Source organism: Chlorocebus sabaeus, chromosome 6 (genome assembly GCF_047675955.1).
Source record: "Chlorocebus sabaeus isolate Y175 chromosome 6, mChlSab1.0.hap1, whole genome shotgun sequence".
Classification (NCBI taxonomy): Eukaryota; Metazoa; Chordata; class Mammalia; order Primates; family Cercopithecidae; genus Chlorocebus; species Chlorocebus sabaeus.
The window spans coordinates 2,902,261-2,920,761 of NC_132909.1; the positions used below are offsets into that span (position 1 = coordinate 2,902,261).

Sequence of the window (18,501 nt, forward strand, 5' to 3'; positions counted from 1 at the left end):
AGCCTGTAATCCCAGCACTTTGGGAGGCCGAGACAGGCGGATTACGAGGTCAGGAGATCGAGACTATCCTGGCTAACACGGTGAAACCCTATCTCTACTAAAAACTACAAAAAACTAGCCGGGCGAGGTGGCGGGCGCCTGTAGTCCCAGCTACTCGGGAGGCTGAGGCAGGAGAATGGCGTGAACCTGGGAGGCGGAGCTTGCAGTGAGCTGAGATCCGGCCACTGCACTCCAGCCCGGGCAATAGAGCGAGACTCCGTCTCAAAACAAAAACAAAAACAAAAACAAAAACAGAATCAAATAGCCAAAGACATGGATAAGATCATACAGAATCCTCAGCTGCAGCTGTTCCAGGCCCAGCAGTGCTCCCACCCACAGTCCAGACCGGGGCTCCACCCCAGGTCCTGTCCTGGGAGCTGGGGTCATAGCAATGTGGAGGGGAAAAGCCAGTAAAAAAAAACTCACCATCTCAGTGAGCTCACAAAACCTCCCAGGGCATGCAGTGGGAATCAAGAAGACAGACTATCCACTGCGCAGTGCTGTGGAGAAAAGCCAAGCAGGAGATATAGCTTCAGGGCAGTGAGGGGACCTCCAGAGCCTCAAATGCACGACCAAGCAGATGCCCAGATGCACACCCCTGCACCCCTGCAGGCCCCAGATGTTTCTGTTTCTAGCCAACAACACCAGGTGTTTTGGGGGCACGGTTTCCCCCACCCCAACTAGATCAGGCTCCTTGCCCAGCCTCAGACTCTGAGCCCTGCCACCTGCCAGCCGGTAAACCATTCAGCCTTTCTAGGTACCCACCCTTTCCTGGACTGGGCTGTCACTCCTGCCCAGAGGCCCTGCACTTGGGAGATTCTTCTCCATCCACTCCGATCCCAGGAGGATCAGCTGAAGGCTTTAGAAGGAACCTGCCACTCCCCTTCCCTCCCTCTCTAGAAAGTGGGGTCAGGGGCTAGAGAAGGTATCTGGAGTAATGACTGGATTCCCAGGGCCAGAGACTAAAAATAAAACATCCTTTTTCAAACAAGTCGAGTAAGGAAACAGAGATGCATTTTAAACCAAAGGCAGAGGAGATGGGCAAAGAGAGTCACTGGTTGTCAGCCATCCCCAGGGACAGGGGACCCAGGGGACAGGCCCATGCCTCCCACAGGCTTAGGATGCTCCCTTCTTATTTTTTTGGAAACGGAGTCCCACTCTATTGCTCAGGCTGGAGTACAATGGCACGATCTTGGCTCACTGCAACCTCGACTTCCCAGGTTCAAATGATTCTCCTGCCTCAGCCTCCTGAGTAGCTCAGATTACAGGCATTTGCCACCATACCCAGCTAATTTGGCTGGTCTTGAACTCCTGACCTCAGGTGATCCACCTGCCTCGGCCTCCCAAAGTGTTCGGATTACAGGCGCGAGCCACGGTGCTCCTCCCTTCTGACATCTCTTAAGGCCCCTATGGCAGCCCCAGCAGGCCCCAAGCTAATGGGCCTCTCCACTCAGAAGGGGTGCAATCCCCATTTCACAGTAGGGTAAGGCAAGGCCCTCTGAAGTCTCATGGCCAAGCCACAGAACCAGGAAGTAATGTAGTGTCCGGTAACCAGGAAGTAATTCCTGCAACCCAGAAGTGGTTGGACCAGGAATGTGCCCAACCCCAGAGTCCACCCACTTCCAAGGCCTATTGAGCAGGTCTCACATGCATGGTCAGGCACTCATGGAGGCTGCCCAGGACATGGGAGCCAGGGGAGACTCCTCACGCAGCCTGGGGGAAGCCAGGGCAGACTCGCTGGAGGAAGCAACAATACACAGGGTTCCATCTGCACAGGTAAAACATTCCTTTAAGTGCAAAAACAGACAGAGACAGATACATGCTAAATTTCCTCCCCAAGAGTGGCTGCCACCTTCTACGATGACCTCCAGGGACCCATGCCCTTATGTGAGTGCCTTTGCATTATGTGGGTGTGATGGTTATGTGATATGGTGAAGGCAAGGGGGGTCTTAGCAGATGTGGTCAAGGATCCTGAGGCCAGGCACAGTGGCTCATGTCTGTAATCCCAGCACTTTGGGAGGCCGAGGCGGGTGGATGACCCGAGGTCAGGAGTTCGAGACCAGCTTGGCCAACATAGTGAAACCCTGTCTCTACTAAAAATACAACAAATTAGCAGGGCGTGGTGGCGGGCACCTGTAATCCCAGCTACTTGGGAGGCTGAGGCAGGAGAATCGCTTGAACCCAGGAGGCGAAGGTTGCAGTGAGCCGAGATCGCACCACTGCACTCCAGCCTGGGTGACAGAGCGAGACTCTACCTCAAAAAATATATATATAAAATATATATTATATATTATATATTATATATTATATATTATATATAGATATATAAAATATATATTATATATTATATATTTATATTATATATATTATATTAATATATATTTTATATATATTTATATTATATATATATAAAAAGCTGGGCCTAGAGGTCAGAGATGGGAAGCGCAGAGATTCTTCTGCTGGCCCTGAACCCAGGACTCCATGCATTCTTCAGAGGCACTGAAATGAATGCTGCTGTGTCAACTTGGGAGCAGACCCCAACCTCAGATGAGACCCCAGCCCTGGCCCACTCCAGGATTGCAGCGACCCTGACCAGAGGACCAAGATAAACCATGGTGCCTAGACTCCTGGCCACGGAACTCTGAGATAATGAATGTATGTTGTTTAAAGCCACTGCATCAGTGGCTAGTTCTTACACAGTGTAGATAGTGAATACACTCATTATATATACGAATCTGCTAGGACTCCCATAACAAAGTTCCACACTGAGTGCTCCCAACAACAGAAACTTATTTTCTCCCGGTTCTGGATACAGAAGTCTGCAGTCAAGGTGTCTGGAGGGTTGTTTTCCCCCAAGGCCTCTCTCCTTGGCTTGCAGACGCTGTCTTCCTTGTGGGGCCTCAATGGTGGCCCCTCAGTGCATGTCTGTGTCCTAATCTCTCCTGTAAGGGAAACAAGGTCCCACAATGACTGGATGAGAGGGAGCAGATAGCAGACGAGTGGATGGGGACAGAGAAGGACACACCGTGCGTTGTCCCTGGCTTCCTGGCCTGACCCTGACACCCCCATCCAGATTGTAGGGGGATTAGGGGGTGGGGTCTCCACATTCCAGCTGTAGCAAGGCCTGCAAAGGAGGTTGGGGGCAGGGTCTATCCCTGCCCCAAACCCTCTATGGTTCTCCATCACGCTTACCCTCATGGCCCAACCCCTGCCTGGCTCACCTCCTCCATTGCTGGGTAAAGCAAGGTGCTCCACAAATGTTTGTTGAATGACTAAATCCACCCCCAACACACACAGCATCTCAAGGGCTGGGATAGGGGAGAGGACCCTGTAAGTGTAGGTCCTCAACAAACACCCATGAAGCCCGCTTCTCGCTGTGGTTGGTTGTTCTCAATGACAGGAGACAGGAAAGAGCCCCAAGTTCTGGGGCCGCACCCCTTGAGCCGGGCCGCCCAGCACCGGCCAGGCGGGCGCCCCCTGGTGGACTCGCAGTAGCAGTTTGGTCACGAAAAATAAAGCTGAAGATGAGTAATTTGGTCAGAAGAGATAAAGTAAGATTAGGCAAGGATGAGCAACTAACCTACAAGAGATAAAGTGAGGTTAAGCAAGAGATGAAAAACATATAAAAGGCCATGAAATGTACGGCCGGGCCCAGTGGCTCATGCCTGTAATCCCGGCACTTTGGGTGGCCGAGGCAGGCAGATCATTTGAGATCAGAAGTTCAAGACTAGCCTGGCCAACATGGTGAAACCCCGTCTCTACTAAAAACATACAAAAGTTAGACAGGCATGGTGGTGCATGCCTGTGATCCCAGCTACTCCAGAGGCTGAAGCAGGAGAATCACTTGAATCCAGGAGGCGGAGGTTGCAGTAAGCCAAGATCGCACCACTGCACTCCAGCCTGGGCGACAGAGCAAGACTCCATCTCAAAAATAAAAAATAGGACGGCGCGGTGGCTCAGGCCTGTAATCCCAGCACTTTGGGAGGCCGAGGCGGGTGCATCACGAGGTCAGGAGATCGAGACCATCCTGGCTCACATGGTGAAACCCCGTCTCCACTAAAAATACAAAAATTAGCCGGGTGTGGTGGTGGGCGCCTGTAGTCCCAGCTACTCGGGAAGCTGAGGCAGGAGAATGGTATGAACCCAGGAGGTGGAGCTTGCAGTGAGCCGAGATTGTGCCACTGCACTCCAGCCTGGGTGACAGAGAGAGAGACTCCATCTCAAAAATAAATAAATAAATAAATAAATAAATAAATAAATAAATAAATAAATAAAAATTTAAAAAATAAAATAAAAATAAATAAATTTTTAAAAAGAATCCTTTAAAAAAAAAAAAAGGCCATGAAATGTAACAAACCAGGGCTGATCTCATCTGGGAGAGCTCTGTCCGCTCTCCCCTCTGAGAGTGGAATACTGTGCTTCATAAACGTTTGCTCCTTTCCTTTGCTGTCTGTGCACGTCTCATCCAATCCTTTGTTTCGGACACCAGGAGACTGGAACTGCACGGTACCATCCAGCAACAATCTGACACAGACCCACACACGCACACACACGCGACCTGCCCTAGGGAAGACAGAGAGACAGAAACAGAGAAGCTGAGAGACAGGCAGTGAAGAGCATTCAGAGCCTAAAATATAAACACTGAGAGAAACTCCAGAGACGGTGAAAGAGACAGAGACAGGGAGAGGAACCAGAACGCAAATGGGGGAGATGAAGTCAGAGAGACAATACAGAGGAGAGAGGCTGGGCGCGGTGGCTCTCACCTGTGATCTCAGCACTTTGGGAGGTCAAGGCAGGAGAATCGCTTGAACCCAGAAGTTTGAGACCAGCCTGGGCAACAGAGTGAGACCCCATCTCTACAAAAGAAAAAAAATCAGCCAAGCATGGTGGCAGGTGCCTGTAGTCCCAGCTTCTCAGGAAGCTGAGGTGGAAGGATCCCTTTAGCCCAAGAGGTCAAGGCTGCAGTGAGCCAGGATCACACCACTACAGTCCATCCTGGGTGGCAGAGCCAGACTCTGTCTCTAAAAATAGATATATACATACATACACACATACATAGATGATAGATCCATAGATAGGTAGGTGATAGTTGATAGTGGAGAGAATTGTAGACAACTCAGGGATGGACAGAAAGCCAGGAGGAACAGAAGAGGAAACAGCAAGAGCAGGGGAGATGGAGAGATAGCAATGGGGCTAGTGTGCATCACAGACAGCTGGCAGGCAGAGGGACCAAGGGGCAGAGTACAAGAGGCTGTCTAGGAGGCTGCAGACCCTTGGAGACACGCAAGAGAAACAGGGGAGGCCCACGATGTCCCCGACACAGACACCGGCCACACCAGGCCCAGCAGCCCCACCTGTGCAGTGGTTCAGCACAGTGGCAGTGTCAAGCATGGCAGAGGTGGCAGTCAATGTGTGTGTGCCGTGGCTGGTGAGGGCACTGGGTGTCTGGCTGTCCTACTGCAGCTGGTCTCACCATGCTCTGCTGACAGGAAACTGGACCTCTGGCAACATCACTGGCTGCACTCAGCCTCAGCTCCCAATATGTCCCCACCTGCCTGCTGGCCCCCACCCTAGGCCTGGTAGGACCTCAGCTGCTGACCTTGCCAGTGAGCGGGCCTGGCAAGAAAACTCATGACGTCAGGCTCAAATCCCTGCTTCAGGCAGGAGAATCAGCGCGTGCGGTTCTAGGTACTAAGCCGTGGTCATTTCTTACACCAACTTCGGGGAACACCCTGGCTTCCCAGAGCACACCCCCGAGGGTGGGGTCTGAGCAGAGACTGAGGCTGTGACACCCGGCGCTCCCCCACCCAACCTGAGACCCAGGGTCCCCGCTCCGGCCAACACCCTTCCAGAAACAAGGGGACCCGGCCCATCCTCTGCCTCCCACAGACACCAGGGGTCCCAGTCCCTCCACAACACACCCTGGAGGAGACTGCGCCCTGTTCTCTCGTCCCCTCCCGTCCTGCCTCACCCCTCCCCTCTCCTCCCTCACTCTGCTGCTCAGGATTCTATGAGCCCCAGGATTTCGGGGGCAACCCCCCAGGAGCCAACCCCTCCTGCTCTCTGGAGACCTCGGCCTGCACCAGCCCCTTTGGGAGCCTCGGTTTCCCCTCCTAAGGCCCTGGGCTGAGCAGAGGGAGGGAGGCACAGGTGTGACTGGGGGTTAGTGGGCAGATGCAGCCCAGCTCCCCTCCCTCCCAGCCCCCTCCCCACGGCTCCAATTAAGGGTCCTCCACGCTCAATCGCTGCATTTGACTCACTGGCGGCCTCACCTCCCGAACGACGCCTTTGTTCCCTTAATTGGCCATCTCCAGGCACTATTCTCTGTCCCCCGCTGGCGTGCGCTGGTCCCACATCCTAGGTCCAACTATGCGCTAATTGGGTACTTAGAGGGCCCCAGAAAGCCCCCTCCCCTCCCTGTTCCCGGCCTTCCTATATCAGCCCCCACCTGCCAGTCCCTCAGACTTCAGGTCAGGCTCCTGGGAGGTGGGGACAGGGTTAGGGCGCAGTGGGGAGGCCTTGGCCCAATCCCCAGCCCTGCTTCCTCCCCAGCCCGGGGTGCCTGGGCCTCCAGAGTCCCCTGCCCCTCCCTGCTCACAGATTTGGGGGGTGCTTTGGTCAGCAGCATTGTGGAGAGTTACTTCAGACCACCCCGGCCATGCATCCCGGGGTCCCCGAAGGTCCTGGGGTCTCCGAGCCCGGCCCCCGGGAGCTGTGTGCCTTCGTGAGCGGGGCGGCTGCCCACATGCTGCGGGCCCTGCAGCCCCGGCGCACCCGACCCCCCAAGAGGCGGCCCAACCACAGAAGGTTTCTGCACAACCAGATCTGCAGGTGAGGGGCTGCGGGGAAGGTGGGAATGGGAGGTGGGGGAGGGGGATGAGCAACCAGCACCCTTGGCTGGGGGAGACCAGGCACCGACAGAGAGGAGCAGACCCCAGGGCTGGATGCCAGCAACAGTCAACATGCATTTATTGAGTGCCTACTGTGTGCCAGGCCGGTTAGCAAAGCAGATAAAGTTCCTTGCTGTCGTGGAGGTTGTGTTTTCATGGGGGTGGCAGACGGTCAGGACTCACCAAAATAAATAACTAGCATGGTGTGATGCAACCACATGGGTGAACCTTGCAAATATGATGCTGGCCGGCGATGGTGGCTCAAGCCTGCAATCCCAGCACCTTGAAAAGCTGAGGCAGGAGGATCACTTGAGTTCAGGCATTAGAGACCACCTGCTCACATCTGTCTTTACAGGCAGTTCACCAAGATTGAGGCCGCCACCCGGCGCCTGGCCCTCTCCATCCTGTCCCAGGAGGCACCTCCCCAGAGACCCTCGCTCCAAGAGCCACCCCCACCGCCTCCATCCCCCTTCCTCGGAGTGGCCTGTGCTGTGGCCCCCACTGAGGCTCCCCATGCCAGCGCCAGCCTGAGTCTCACTGCCCTGGACACCTCTACCCTCGACCTCTTTGACAACATTGTGCTCACCCCAGAGTGTACCTCAGTGCCACGGGACCCCTCCTCTGGTCCCACTCCCCTGCCAGTGCCGGGTCTGTCCTATCTCGACCTGGGCCCGCCGGACCTGAGGCAGGTCCCACGTTTCTGCGGCCCCCTGCCCCTTCCCCGGCATGCCCTGGGGGAAGAGGCTGATCTCGCGGCTCCCGACTGGGGTTGGGTGGACTGGTGGGAGGGATCCTCGTGCCTGGGATTCTCAGGGGATCCCTGAAGGTTGGGGGACCAGCTCCCCATAAGGCCAATCACAACCCAGTTCAGAACCCAAGACAAGCCAGAGGCCCCTCCATGACAGCTCTCCAGCCCTCTCCAGGAGCCCCCAACCTGTCCACTCCCTTCCTGGCAGCCCCTGGTAAAATAAACCAACCCAGACCCCCTCCTCAGACCACTGCCTCAGGGGTCTCCTCCTGGGCCCAAGGGCCCCCCTCCACCTCTTCTGGAGGCCCCATTCTTGCTTTCTCGCCTTTCCCCTTCCTTCTTCCTTGCGCCATCTTGGCATCCACCCCTCACTCTCAGCCGGACTTAACGCTGCCTAATGTCTGCTCTCCTCTCTTTATTCCCAAAGACATATGGAGCGCCTGCTATGGACCAGGCCCAGGTCTAGGACTTGAGGATTCAGCAGTGAATGAGGCAGACGGGATCCCTGCCTCAGGGAGCTCCCTGTTCTGTGTGCATGTGTGTGTTTTGGCGGGGAACTGACAATAAAAGAGTATATCCATGCATTTTTCAAAAAGCAAGATTCATTTCCAATTCAGATTGGAGTTAGTGCTGAAAAGAAAATAAAACACAAGGCCAGGTGCGGCGGCTCACACGTGTAATCCCAGCACTTTGGGAGGCTAAGGCAGGCGGATCACTTGAGCCCAGGAGTTCAAGACAGCCTGGGCAACAGAGTGAGACCTCCGTCTTTACAACAAAATAAAAAAATTAGTCAAGTGTGGTGGCGCATACCAGTGGTCCCAGCTACTGGGGAGGCTGAGGTGGGAGGATCGCTTGAGCCCGGGAGGTTGAGGCTGCAGCGAGCTGTGATCTTACCACGGTACTCCAGCCTGCTTGATAGAGCAATTTTTTCTTTCTTTTTTTTTAATCTTTCAAAACAATTAAAAACAGCGACCTGACACCAGGTGGTCAGGAAAGGCTTTGAAAGCCTGGAAGGCTGGGCCATGGGAAGTCCTAGGATTCCAGGCTGAGAGAGCACACATGCAAAGGCCCTGCGGTGGGACATTGAGGGAACAGCAAGGGGAGACCCATGTGGCTGGAGCGGAGTGAGCAGGGGGAGTGGTGAGAGGCGAGGTCTGCGGGAACCGGGAAGGCCAACCACGAATTGCGAGCAGTTTGGACTTATTCCAAGTCAGTTAGGAAATTCCCTCTTTCTCTCAACCACCATTTCCAAGCAGAGTCTAAATCATTCTAAACACCACTCGAGGAGGCAGGTGCTGTACAGATGGGGAAACTGAGGCAGCGCATAGCACAAAGGACAGGGGGGCGTCAAACTCCTCACTTGATCACGCCCTCAGCCAGCCCCTTCCTGGAAAGTGCGTGGGTATCTTTGTAAGCCTCCGTTTCTTGACAGAGGGCCAGGATTCGAACCGCAGACATGATTCTACTCTAGGTAAGACCCCTCTCTCTCTCTCCCCCGGCCTCGGCGACCTGTTCTGTGCAACGGGGCCGGGCGAGACGCCCTCTCTCCAGCCAGGATCTGAGCCTTCGGAGACCACTGCGCGACTCTGCCCCGTCGGCCGCCACTCACGCCCTCTACGGCTCTCCATTGGTCGGACGCGCTGCTGCCCCGCCCCCACCGCGACTTGCGAGCTAATCATTTTCTCCAGTCTGACAGTCTAGCCGGCGCCCCTCCCCTGGGGCGGGAGCAAAGCAGCGGCATATGCGGATTGGTTGAGAAGCAGGGGGCGGGGAGAGTTGGTGAGCGCTGATTGCGGGCAGAGGCAGTGGCACATGCGGATTGGCCGGAGAGAGGGGGCGAGGCAGCGCATGATGAGTGTCGATTGGACGGCTCGACCCAAGTGGGCGGAACGCGGACCGTGCAGGGGGTGGGCCACGTGTCCAGCCCCAACGAAACGGTAACCCGCCCCGAGAAGCCCGCAAGAGGCCTCAGCGGCGGCCGTCCGAGCGCCGAGAGGTGAGGGTGCCCCCGGCCTCACCTGCGGAGGGGCCGTTCCGGGCTCGAACCCGGCACCTTCCGGGTAAGTCCTCTCTCACTGCTGGCGCTATTTGGAGATCGACCTTCCCGCCTAACAGATGGGGAAACTGAGGCTCTGCCTGGTCGACCCGGGCCAAGGTCACAGAACCAGAAGGAGGACGCCACGTGGCCCTGCCAGAATTGGCTGGCCAGAGACCCGAAGCGTCCCCGGGTCGCCCCTGCAGCCTCTGTAACAGCACTGCAGGGTGGGCAGGTTTCATCCCCATTTCTCTGACGAGAAAACTGAGGCTAAGACAAAGAGAAACTTGCCCAGGGTCACACAACCAGGAAGTCCAGGCTCCAAGGCCAGGTTTCCGAGACCGCGTCGGGAAATCCACAGCCCTACCCCGCCCCCGTTGCCGCCCACCTCCAGCCACGCCCCCTTTGGCCTTGGATACCCTCCGCTCAGGCTGAACCTCTCCTCGTTCCCCGGGACACGCCCAGCCCTCTCCAGCCCAGACCTCCCCTCCACATCTCTCTCGCTCACACACACATCCACTCACCCCAGTTTTTCATCTCCCAAAAACCAGTTCCCCTCCCCGGGATCTCCTATGAGTCTTAAGGTCATGCCCCTCGCTCGACCAGAAACGGGGGCCCTTTCTCCCGGACTTTCCCCACCATCCCAGCTGTCCCTTCCTGTCTCTCCCCTGTCCCACTGGGCCCCAGCCCCGACCTCCTCCTCCCTGGCCTTTGCCTCCAGTTCAACCGCACAGCGGGGCCGTGAAGCCATCTTCGTATTTTGCATTTTGAACACTTTTTCTGGAATAATACCACATACGCAGAAAATCATACAGTTTGCACATACACAGCTCAAATAAATATTTATAAAGGGAGCACCCTGGTGTAAACAAGTACCCAAAGAAAAAAGTCAAGCATGCGCCACATCCCAGGATCTCCCGCCGTCGTCGTTTCCATCACAGTGGTCCAAGGGCAATCACTGTCCTGGCTTCTGACACCATAGATCAGTTTTGCTGGGTTTTGGCTTCACGTAAACCCTTTATTGTGTATAGTATTGACTAGACAACCTGTTGCACATTGTCCAGAATTCAGAAGAAACGGAATAGGACCTAGTGAAAAGGCTCCTACACACTTCCCCAGTGCCTGGTTCACCCATCTGAGTCTCCCGTTTCTTGCTCGTTTGCCAGAGATAGCAGATATAGATATAGGCAACACAGACACACTTTCTCTCCCTTTTTTCTTTGGCACAAAAAGGAGCATTCCACACACACTGTTCTGCTTCTTTTTCACTTCTCTCAAACATGTTTTCGTATTGTTACTTAAAGAGCTTCCTCGTAAGTTTTTCTGGCTGCGAGGAATAACAGAGTATAGTTACGGCATAACCAGTATACCCTAATTGTGGACATTGATACTTCTGCTCCTTTGCTCTGGGGAAGAGTCCTGTAATGAATAACCCTGTGTCGTTTCACATGAATGTCTGTAGGATAAATGCTTAGGAGCAGCTTTTGAGGTCAGAGGGTTTGCGTATCCATCATTTTGAGAAGTGCAGCTGCTCAGCTGTCCCTAGGAGTTGTTACAACCCACACTCCTGTCAGGCCAGAGGGGAGTTCTTGGGTGCTACAGATGCCTGTCCTAGGCTTTTGGACATGCTGGCCCCCAGATGTGCCCCTCCATGGCTCCCAACTGCCCTCCGCAGAGAGACTCCAGGGCCCTTGTGAGCCACCTGTCAGCTCTCCAGCTCCTGGTTCCCCAGAATCATCCCTTGGGGCCTGAGTGTCCCAGGTCCTGCCTCCTGCTCAGGGGAGGAAGGGTTAGCACGTGAGTGGGTGTGAGAGGGTCACTCCAGGGGAAGGAAACCGCAAGGGCTGTTTGAGAGGAAGGAGTAGCTGGGCTGAGGCTGGAGGGTCTTCAGAGCAGTGCCGGAGCGGGGAAAGGGGCGTCTACATCTCAGTCCTGAGGACAGAGAGAATCCACGGGGGTCAGGGGACAGTTTGAGACAGGGGAGTAATAGTCAGCTTTGTGTTTTCTGAAAAGATGGTTTTTCTGTCTTCACTTCCTCTGGGAGAACACTGCAGCCCCTGCCAAGCTGGATCTGGCTCCCTCCAAATCCCAGCACTTACCACTGTTGTAATTATGGGATTAATTCACTGGTTTTGTTTCAGAGGGCGTTTCCATTCAATTTTATTTAATGAGATAAAATTTGCACAACATAAAATTCACTATTTTAACCATTTATTCGTTTTTAAACTTGAGATATGATGCACATAGAAAACATTTGCTATGGTGGATGGATTTTGTTCAAAGAATAATAGGCCACGCGTGGTGGCTCACGCTTGTAATCCCAGCATGTTGCGAGGCTGAGGTGGGAAGATTGCTTAAACCCAGGAGCTGGAGACCAGCCTGGGCAACATAGCAAGACCCTGTCTCTGAAAATATAAAAATACAAAAATTAGCCAAGTGTGGTGGCATACACCTGTAGCTCTAGCTACTTGGGAGGCTGAGGTGGGATGATCACTTGAGCCCAGGAGGTTAAGGATGCAGTGTGCTATGACTGCGCCACTGTACTCCAACCTAGATGACACTATGAGACCCTGTCTCAAAAAGGAAAAATGGTACAGGGAGGCCAAGGCAAGAGGGTTGCTTGAGGCCAGGACGAGAGAGAGAGAGAAAGAAAGACAATGAGCAACAGTGTCCTCACTACCCAGCTTTGAAAATAGGAGCTCCAGGCCAGGTGCGGTGGCTCACACCTATAATCCCAGCACTTTGGGAGGCTGAGCCAGGTGGATCACAAGGTCAGGAGTTCAAGACCAGCCTGACCAAGGTGGTGAAACCCCATCTCTACTAAAAATACAAAAATTAGCCGGGCATGGTGGCGCAAGCCTGTAATCCCAGCTACTCAGGAAGCTGAGGCAGGAAAATCCTTGAACCCAGGAGACAGAGGTTGCAGTGAGCCGAGATCGTGCCACAGCACTCCAGCCTGGGTGACAGAGCAAGACTCCATCTCAAAAAAAAGAAAGAAAGAAAAAGAAAATAGCAGCTTCTCAGTGAGTGCCCTGCCTCCCTCAGCTTCCCAGAACACCTTCTGTCTTGCTTCCAGTGAGCCTCTAGGGTCTCCCATTTCCCTGGTGAGTTAATGAATAAATGAGTTCAGTACAATCAAATTGTACACACAGACGGGGAGAGAGCTACAGACAAAGCGCAGCCCAAACCCTCAGTTGTGCAGCAAACTCGGGGACCCAAAAACATCAGCCTCCCAGGGACACAGGCCAAGACATGCTGAGACAGGGCCCCTGCGGTGTAGACGCTCTGACAGTGTAGACGCTCTGACAGTGTAAATGCTCTGACCGAGTGGAAGTCAGGTGTGCCCTGCATGGCTGCAGGGCCCAGGACAGGTGAATGGGCCCTTCGGGTTGAAGTTTCCTCCCCTGCAAAATAATTGCTGGCCAGGTGGCTTCACTAGCCTGTCCTTTTTTTCTTTTTCTTTTTCTTTTTTTGTTGTGGTAAAATGCACTTAACATAAAACTTACCCTTTCGGCCATTTGAAAATGCACAGTGGAGCGGCATTCATAGAGTCATGTTGTGCCGCCGTCACCACCAAGCCCCAGAGCATTTTCAGCATCCCAAACAGAAACCCTACACCCCTCAGTGGTCACCCTGAATTCCTCGCGGCCACAGCCCCTGGCAGCCACCCATCTGCTTTCTTTTTTTTTTTTTTTTTTGAGATGGAGTTTTGCTCTTATTGCCCAGGCTGGACTGGCAGTGGCGCCATCTCTGCTCACCTCAACCTCCGCCTCCTGGGTTCAAGCAATTCTCCTGCCTCAGCCTCCTGAGTAGCTGGGACAACAGGTGTGTGCCACCACGCCCGGCTGATTTTTTTTGTGTGGTTTTAGTAGATACGGGGTTTCCCTATGTTGGCCAGGCTGGTCTCAAACCCCTGACCGCAGATGATCCGCCCGCCTCAGCCTCCCAAAGTCCTGGGATTATAGGTGTGCGCCACCGAGCCCAGTCTCCTTTTTTTTTTTTTTTTTTTTTTTGAGACAGAGTCTTGCTCAGTCGCCCAGGCTGGAGTGCAGTGGTATAATCTCGGCTCACTGCAACCTCCGCCTCCTGGGTTTCAAGCGATTCTTCTGCCTCAGCCTCCCAAGTAGCTGGGTTATAGGCACCCACCACTGCCTGGCTAATTTTTGTATTTTTAGTAGAGATGGGGTTTTGCCATGTTAGCCAGGCTGGTCTCAAACTCCTGACCTCAGGTGATCCGCCCGCCTCAGCCTCCCAAAGTGCTGGGATTGCAGGCGTGAGCCACTGTGCTCGGCCCCATCTGCTTTCTGTCTGCGGATTTGCCTGTTCTGGGCATTTCAGGTAAACAGGATCTCACACTCCATGGCTTTTGTGTTGAGGTCTGTCCACACTATGGCTTGTTCAGGGGCCCCCTTCCTTCCTATGGCTGAAGAATATGGCCTCAGTTTCCTCTCGGAGCAGGGTGAGGATCAGGTGGGCCATTCAGGAGGCCCTGGGGAGTGGGCTGGCCCAACGTAGGATGCCCAGCAGAGCCTCCATTTTGGGGCTGATGGTAACTGGGGCAGATGGTAACTGGGGCTGATGGTGACTGGGATCTGATAGTAACCAGGGCTGATGGTAACTGGGGCTGATGGTAACCTGGGCAGATGGTAACTGGGGCTGATGGTAACCGGGGCTGATGGTAACTGGGGCTGATGGTAACCGGGACTGATGGTAACCTGGGTGGGTGGTAACTGGGGCAGATGATAACCAGGGCGGATGGTAACTGGGGCTAATGGTAACCAGGGCTGATGGTAACCCGGATCTATTGGTAACCGGGATCTGATAGTAACCAGGGCTGATGGTACTGGGGCTGATGGTAACTGGGATCTGATAGTAACCGGGGCAGGTGGTAACCAGGGCAGATGATAACCAGGGTGGATGGTGACCAGGGCGAATGGTAACCGGGATCATGAAGCACTCCTTGACGTTATACACAGTCCTCAGCAAGGAGAACACGGGGTCCGGGAGGGGGACACCTGGAAGCCAGAAGGCTTCCCAAGGAAGTCACCTCCCTGCCGAATAGGACAGAAATAAGAAAGAAGCCCGTTCCAGGCTCAGGGAACAGCAGACGCAGAGACCTGGAGGTGGAAAGAAGGTTGGCAAGGTGCCCCAGGCCCTGCAAGGCTCTGTGTGCAAGGACCTGGACGCCAGCTGGAGACACTGAGAGGAGTCCTCGGGCCTGACCCAGCACCCCTCTGCCACCCCCAGAAAATGGCGGCTGCCAGGCCCATCCTGGGCCGAGTCCTTCCAGGATCCTCTATCCTGTTCCTGTGTGACATGCAGGAGAAGTTCCGCCACAACATCGCCTACTTCCCACAGATCGTCTCAGTGGCAGCCCGCATGCTCAGGGTATGACCTCAGCCCTCCACCCTCAGACCCAGGATCCAGGCTCAGCCCCCTACCCTCAGACCCAGGATCCAGGCTCAGCCCCCTACCCTCAGACCCAGCATCCAGGCTCAGCACCCCCCTCAGACCCAGGATCCAGGCCCAGCACTCCCACCCTCAGACCCAGGATCCAGGCTCAGCCCTCCACCCTCAGACCCAGGATCCAGGCTCAGCCCTCTACCCTCAGACCCAGGAGTCCAGGCCCAACTCTTCCTCCTTCAGACCCAGGAGTCCAGGCCCAACTCTTCCTCCCTCAGAAGCAGGAGTCCAGGCCCTCTTCCTCTTCCCTCAGACCCAGGAGTCCAGGCATAACCCCTCTTCCCCCAGACCCAGGAGTCCAGGCCCAGCTCCTCCTCCCTCAGACCCAGGAGTCCAGGCCCAGCCCCTTCTCCCTCAGATCCAGGAGTCCAGGCCCAGCTCCTCTTCCCTCAGACCCTGACCTTTCTTCCCCATCACTGGCACAGGTGGCCCGGCTGCTGGAGGTGCCAGTCTTGCTGACGGAACAGTACCCACAAGGCCTGGGCCCCACGGTGCCTGAGCTGGGGGCTGAGGGCCTTCGGCCGCTCACCAAGACATGCTTCAGCATGGTGCCGGCCCTGCAGCAGGAGCTGGACAGCCGGCCCCAGCTGCGTTCTGTGCTGCTCTGTGGCATTGAGGCACAGGCCTGCATCTTGGTGAGATGCTGACTGACCCCAGGGGTCCCTCATTCTCACCTGGGACCCCCATCCTAAATAGAACCTCCTTCCCTGACTGGAAACCTCCACTTCCCTGTCGGATCCCCACCCTGACCTGGGCCCTCTCTTCTCACATGAGGGCCCCATCCTATCTTGGATCCCCTTCTGACCTGGGGGCCCCCTGCTCTGATCCAAGCTTCCCTCCTCCCCATTCTGGGCCCCTAATTCTGACTCAGCATCCCCAGTTCCTTACCCAGGACCCCTGTTCTTATCCGGGATTGGCCCTGACCTCTCTCTACCCACAGAACACAACCCTGGACCTCCTGGACCGGGGGCTGCAGGTCCACGTGGTGGTGGACGCCTGCTCCTCACGCAGGTGAGAGTGCCCTCCCTGGGTGGGTGCACTTGGGGGCCATCAGGGGTTCCCAGGAAGGGCCACAGGCGGCATTCCCATTCCCACCAGGGTGCCAGCGTGTCTGGGTGTCTAGGCCATGGCATCCACACCAACCTTCCCTCCCTCCCTCCTATTCACAGCCAGGTGGACCGGCTGGTGGCGCTGGCCCGCATGAGACAGAGTGGTGCCTTCCTCTCCACCAGCGAAGGGCTCATTCTGCAGCTGGTGGGTGATGCCGCCCACCCACAGTTCAAGGAGGTAATGCCCTCGCGGCCGCCCCCACCTCCCCTGCATGTGACAAAGGTCTTGTCTTTGGGCTCTGGGAACACATCCCGGCACCAGCAGGCTGCCGCCTCCAGGGGGCGCCAGGTTCTTGGAGGGGAGGCTGCTGGTCACTGTCACCACCATAAATCCATGAAAGGAGCCGGCAGATGGACCACAAGGACCACAGAGAGCGATGAAATGGGGGAGGCGATCCAGAGGGTCAGGGCACAGAGGAGGGAGTTCGTATTGGAGGGTCTAGGGGGCATCCTGGAGCAGGTGACTTTAGAATGAACTGAAGGAGAGAAGGACCAGGCAGACACTGGGCAAGAACAGGTCTGCAGAGACTCTGTAGATAGAAGCCCCTTGACCTGTCCACACCCATCCCCAACTCTCCATCTCCTCCACCTCTGCCCCTTCCGGCCTGGGCGCCCCTCCTCCAGTTTCTCAGACTCCACACCCACCCCCAGAGTGGCTGCCCTGCTACCAGGGTCAGCCAGGTACTGGGACCCCCTGCTTCAAGCCCTTGGCCCTCAGGATGCTGGAGAGGCCCCAGACCTTGACATTCCCAGGCCCTCCCAGGTCTGCTCCTTGCCTTCCTTCTAGTTCAGCTCTGTGAAACATTCACTGAGCACCTACTCCATGCCAGCCACTGTGGTGAGCCCTGGAGTCTGCATCCATCCATGTTCAATCACACATCGTGTCCCCCAGCTGGGGCGGGAGTTGCAGAGGGATGAGTGAGAGTGGCAGGGGTGGCCCTGAATTCTGACCTGCAGGGGAAGGGAGCATCAGGCACTCAGTGTTCCCAAGGGAGGGGGACTGAGCTTTCTTTGTCCAAAGAGCTGTAGCAGGCCACTGTGAGCACTGGGCAGGAGGAGCCAGCACCCTGTCTTCACACAGGAGCCAGAGCCCAAAGGTTTGGGATTTCAGCCATGGGCAGCCATCAGGGTTTGGTGCAGGGGAGCTGCCCATATCAGATTGGCAGTTTACAAAGTTCTTTCTGGCACTGTGTGACCAATGGGTTAGGGAGTGTGGCATAGAGGGGAGGAGGGAGACCTGTCAGTAAGGAGGTTAATTTGGGCACCCAGGCAAGCGGTGATGAGGCACTGGGGATGCAGGCTTTTTTTTTTTCTTTATTATTATTATTTTTATTTTCTGGAGGTAAACTTGCTGGGACTTGCTGATGGATGAAATGCGGTTGGTTGCTCATGTCTATCTAAGAGGCAGTTGGATAGATAAGTCTGGAGTTCAGGGGCAAAGTCCAGGCTGGATTTGGAAGTTGAGGGCCCAGAAGAGGGATAGGAGAGATGAGGTTACTTAAGAAGCGGAAGGTGTAGATAAGAAGCCCCGGCACACAGCTGTCCACTCCTAGTGGTCCAAGCCAGCAAAGCAGACCAAGATGGTGGGCAGTTAGGAGCTCAACCAGTCATGTGTAATGAAAAGGAGGCCCCAGAAAAAGTCTTGAGAAGAAGGAGTGTTGTCTTGGGCAGCTGGTGGCCATAAGATCTCAGAGATGAAGACGGAGAGGTGTCCCTCAGATTTGTCATTCATGAAGATCAGGACCCTAGACTCTTCCTGTCCCATCTCCCTCTGCCCCTACAGATCCAGAAGCTCATCAAGGAGCCCGCCCCAGACAGCGGACTGCTGGGCCTCTTCCAAGGTCAGAACCCCCTCCTGCACTGAACTCCAACCCTGCCTTGAGGGAAGACCACCCTCCTGTCGCCCGGACCTCAGTGGAAGCGCGTTCCCCCCATCCCTGGATCCCAAGAGTGGTGCGATCCACCAGGAGTGCCGCCCCCTTGGTGGGGGGAGTAGGTTGCTGCCCTTCCATTGGACAGCTGCTCCCGGAAATGCAAATAAGACTCCTGAAAGCTGGGTGGGAATTGGCTGAGCCGAGGTGGAGGCGGGGCTCGGCCCCGGGCCACTTCACGGAGCGGGAAGGGGAGGGGAAGAAGAGTCTCAAACTGTGGGACACGGACTCGCAGAATAAACATACATGTGGCTGTGGACCAAACCATTCTTGGGTTGGGGGGGAT

General features: G+C 55.4%; 2 protein-coding genes across 3 annotated transcripts; both read left to right on the top strand.

The window, feature by feature from the left end:
- Positions 1-6,533: 6,533 nt before the first annotated feature.
- On the top strand, positions 6,534-9,083 carry C6H19orf85 (chromosome 6 C19orf85 homolog). The gene is given in 3 exon segments (XM_007998166.3): positions 6,534-6,870; positions 7,285-7,717; positions 7,719-9,083. Coding segments are annotated over 3 exon segments (666 nt in total). The 5' UTR covers positions 6,534-6,697; the 3' UTR covers positions 7,779-9,083.
- A 542-nt stretch (positions 9,084-9,625) lies between these two features.
- Positions 9,626-18,472, top strand: ISOC2 (isochorismatase domain containing 2). Of its 2 annotated transcripts, XM_007998160.3 has the most exons (6): positions 9,626-9,737; positions 14,960-15,100; positions 15,601-15,810; positions 16,116-16,186; positions 16,345-16,462; positions 18,068-18,472. In XM_007998160.3, the coding sequence occupies exons 2-6, from the start codon at positions 14,963-14,965 to the stop codon at positions 18,146-18,148; spliced, it is 618 nt and encodes a 205-aa protein (XP_007996351.1). In that variant the 5' UTR covers positions 9,626-9,737; positions 14,960-14,962; the 3' UTR covers positions 18,149-18,472. The 2 variants fall into 2 exon arrangements, with proteins under 2 accessions (XP_007996351.1, XP_007996352.1); XM_007998161.3 differs by lacking the exon at positions 15,601-15,810.
- Positions 18,473-18,501: the final 29 nt, after the last annotated feature.